Source organism: Eimeria tenella, genomic scaffold, assembly GCF_000499545.2.
Source record: "Eimeria tenella Houghton genomic scaffold, Eth_scaff1051, whole genome shotgun sequence".
In the NCBI taxonomy this organism is placed as follows: Eukaryota; Apicomplexa; class Conoidasida; order Eucoccidiorida; family Eimeriidae; genus Eimeria; species Eimeria tenella.
This window is the reverse complement of record NW_013543525.1, coordinates 414-3,626: the sequence shown is the minus strand read 5'-3', so window position 1 is coordinate 3,626 and position 3,213 is coordinate 414. Positions and strand designations below refer to the sequence as shown.

The 3,213-nt window shown below is 44.9% G+C and overlaps 1 protein-coding gene across 1 annotated transcript; it reads right to left on the bottom strand.

Moving 5' to 3' along the window:
- Positions 1–403: 403 nt before the first annotated feature.
- ETH_00010060 ([3-methyl-2-oxobutanoate dehydrogenase [lipoamide]] kinase, related) lies at positions 404–2,874 on the bottom strand (the record flags this gene model as incomplete). The annotated part of the gene is given in 8 exon segments (XM_013378819.1): positions 404–874; positions 1,303–1,377; positions 1,602–1,651; positions 1,920–1,958; positions 2,053–2,106; positions 2,410–2,461; positions 2,765–2,857; positions 2,872–2,874. The coding sequence occupies 8 exon segments, from the start codon at positions 2,872–2,874 to the stop codon at positions 404–406; spliced, it is 837 nt and encodes a 278-aa protein (XP_013234273.1).
- Between the last annotated feature and the right edge of the window lie 339 nt (positions 2,875–3,213).

The following is a 3,213-nucleotide window of genomic DNA, read 5'->3' as shown; positions in this document are numbered from 1 at the left end:
TCCTGGAAGGCTAGCTGGCTCGATACCTAGCTAGCTATGTCGCTGGCTGGCTGGCTAGCTAGCTAGCTATGTGGCTGGCTGGCTGGCTAGCTAGCTAGCTGGGTGGCTGGATAGCTAGATAGGTAGCACGCTGGCCAGCTAGCTGGCTAGCTGGCTGGCTAGCTGGCTGGCTAGCTGGCTGGCTGGCTGGTTAGCTAGCTGGCTAGCCAGCGGACTTACCAGCTCCCAGCTAACAACCTGAGGCTTGGTCTCTAGCTTGCTAGCTCGCTTGCTGCAGCTGCAGCTGCAGCTGCAGCTGCCACAGCTGCAGCTGCAGCTGCCACAGCTGCAGCTGCAGCTGCCACTGCTGCTGCTGCTGCTGCTGCTTACCTTACTGCTGCTCACTCTACTTCAGCCAGGAACACTACTGCTGCTTCTGGAGCTGCTGCTGCCGCTGCTGCTGCTGCTGCTGCTGCTGATCTCTGCTGCTGCTGAGCTCTGCTGCTAGGACTACTACCGGTGCCGCTGTTGCTGCTGCTGCGCCGCTGCTGCTGCTGCTGCCGCTACTGCTGCTACTACTGCCGCTGCTGCTGCTGCTGCTGCCGCTGCTGCTGCTGCTGCTGCTGCTTACTCTGATGGAAACAGAATGTTCATCCCCAGCCACCAGCAGCTGCACCGGCGGCAGCTGCGGGTCAGCAATTTCTGCTGCTGTTTCGTACTGCGGCTCCCCCTGAGATATGCGCTGCGAGTGCAGAAACGGGCTGCTGCTGCGGCTGCTGCTGCTGCTGCTGTTGATGTTGCTGCTGCTGCAGCGGCTGCTGCTGCTGCTGATGCGGCTGCTGCTGCCCTTGGGAGCGCGGTGCACGTAAGTGTCTACTGTCGCTCTCATGGCATTCTTCAAAAAAATAAAAATAAGCAAATAAACAAATAAATGAAAATAAATAAATCAATAAACTAATTTATTTACTATTTATTTATTTATTTATTCATTTATTTATTTATTTATTTATTTATTTGTTTAAAACTAAAGACAGGCAACAGCAGCAAACAGCCCTTTTGCTTAGAGTGGGGATAAGCTGGTGGATGTATTCAAATGCAAAAGAATTGTTTTAATATTTACTTGTTTATTATTTTTATTTATTTATATTTATTTGTTTATCCTTATTTATTTTTATTTATTTATTTGTTTATTATTTATTTTATTTATTTATTTATTTATTCTGTTAGGCGTATGGATATGCAGAGCAGGATAGAGGTGCAAAAGAACCAATGGATGCCAAACCCTAAACCCTAAACCCTAAACCCTAAACCCTCGAAAGTTACCTTCAAGAGCTCCGACAAGATGTAGTAGAGGTACTGAGGGACAGAAGCAAAATGCGCGTCGTTCACGTTCCATATCTGAGCTCCGAAACAACTGCAAACCCTAAACCCTAAACCCTAAACCCTAAACCCTAGACACGCCGCAAGAACAGAACGATAGTTCGCAAAAGAAGCGGACAGAAATGAAAACAGAAGCAGAAGGGACTAAGAGAAAAGGCAGGGAAAAATAGGCTAGCAAGAAACAAATGAAACAAACAAACCCTAAACCCTAAACCCTAAACCCTAAAACAAAAGCCGCTCACCTTGATTTGGGGACAGCGGCCGTAATGAGAGTGACACAGCTTCTCCGTGTCTGAGCACCGAAGCACAACGGGCCCATAAACCCTAGCATGGTCCCTGGACCCTAAACCCTAAACCCTAAACCCTAAACACTACACTCTAAACCCTAAATCCTAAATCAGTTGACGGTTGCAGAGACAGACAAGGAGCAGAAGATTGGAATTTCTCGTTTTGCTCTGTCGAGTTGAGAATTAAATGAAAACACAGCAACTCCAAACACTAAACCCTAGACTCTAAACCCTAAACCCTAAACCCTAAACCCTCAAAAATAGATTGCCCACCTTCAGCTGCTTTCTTCGTCACTTGGAAAGGGTCACACGCTGCACAGTTTCTCACAGCCGCACGTGAAGCAACCCTAAGCTTTCTTACCCCAAACCCTAAACCCTAAACCCTAAACCCTAAACCCTAACTAACCCATATCAACGACACCGTTGGGAGTTAAGAAGCTGCTGGTCAGCATTTCAGTTCCTGAAAAGAAAACAAAATGCAGACAAGTAACGTTTCAAACACAAACCCTTTCTAGAGTTGCAACAGACCCTCACTCGAAACCCTAGACCCTGAACCCTAAACCCTAAACCCTAAACCCTAAACCCTAAACCCTAAACCCTAAACCCTAAATCCTTGAATCATAACCCTACACCCTGAACTTTAAACCGCAAACACTGAACGCTGAGGCGGGAGAGCAAACCCCTCGCCCTATATGATGCGTGCCAACAGTTCAGGTTTGAGGGTTTAGGGTTTAGGGTTTAGGGTTTGCGGTGGCGGGTTTACCTATTCTTGAGAGGAAAAAACCATCAAGAAACTCATCTACGAATTCTTCTGTCTGCAAAGACAAAAGAAGATCTGGAGAATATTTTAAAGCACTTTTGGGGTTTAGGGTTTTAAGGGTTTGCGTTTTGCTGCTGCTCCTTACTGCTCCCTGCTTCCTGCTAGGGTTTAGGGTTTAGGGTTTAGGAACTGCGAAAGCCTGAGGTGCAGCTTCCCTCAAGTTGCGGGTGCTTCTATAGTTAAGGGTTTAGGGTTTAGGGTTTACGAGGAACTGCGGCGGGGCCTCTCTCAAGCTGCAGCTGCTTTTAAAATTAAGGGTTTAGGGTTTAGGGTTTAGGGTTTAGGGTTTAGGGTTTACGAAAAACTGCGGCGCGGCTTCTCTCAAATTGCGGATGCCTGTGACTAGCATGGGGACAATGGGGGCATGTCTCCTCTTTAGATTGAATATCAGCTGCAGCAAAACACCATTTTAGGGTTTAGGGTTTAGGGTCTAGGGTTTACGTTCTGAGGAGGGAATCCTGGGGCACTTATTTGCCTTTCGTTTATTTGCAGAAGTACAGATATAAATAAAAACATAAATAAATATAAAAATAAATAAAAACATAAATAAATATAAATATAAACAAATATAAATATAAATATAAATAGAAATAGAAATATAAATATAAATACAAATACAAATATAAATATAAATATAAATATAAACATAAAAAATAAAACAAAAGTGGAATAAATGCAACAAAGACAAAACAAGAAATAAGAGAGAAATCCGATAAACTCTCTTCACTCGCTGACCCAGCTTAAAGA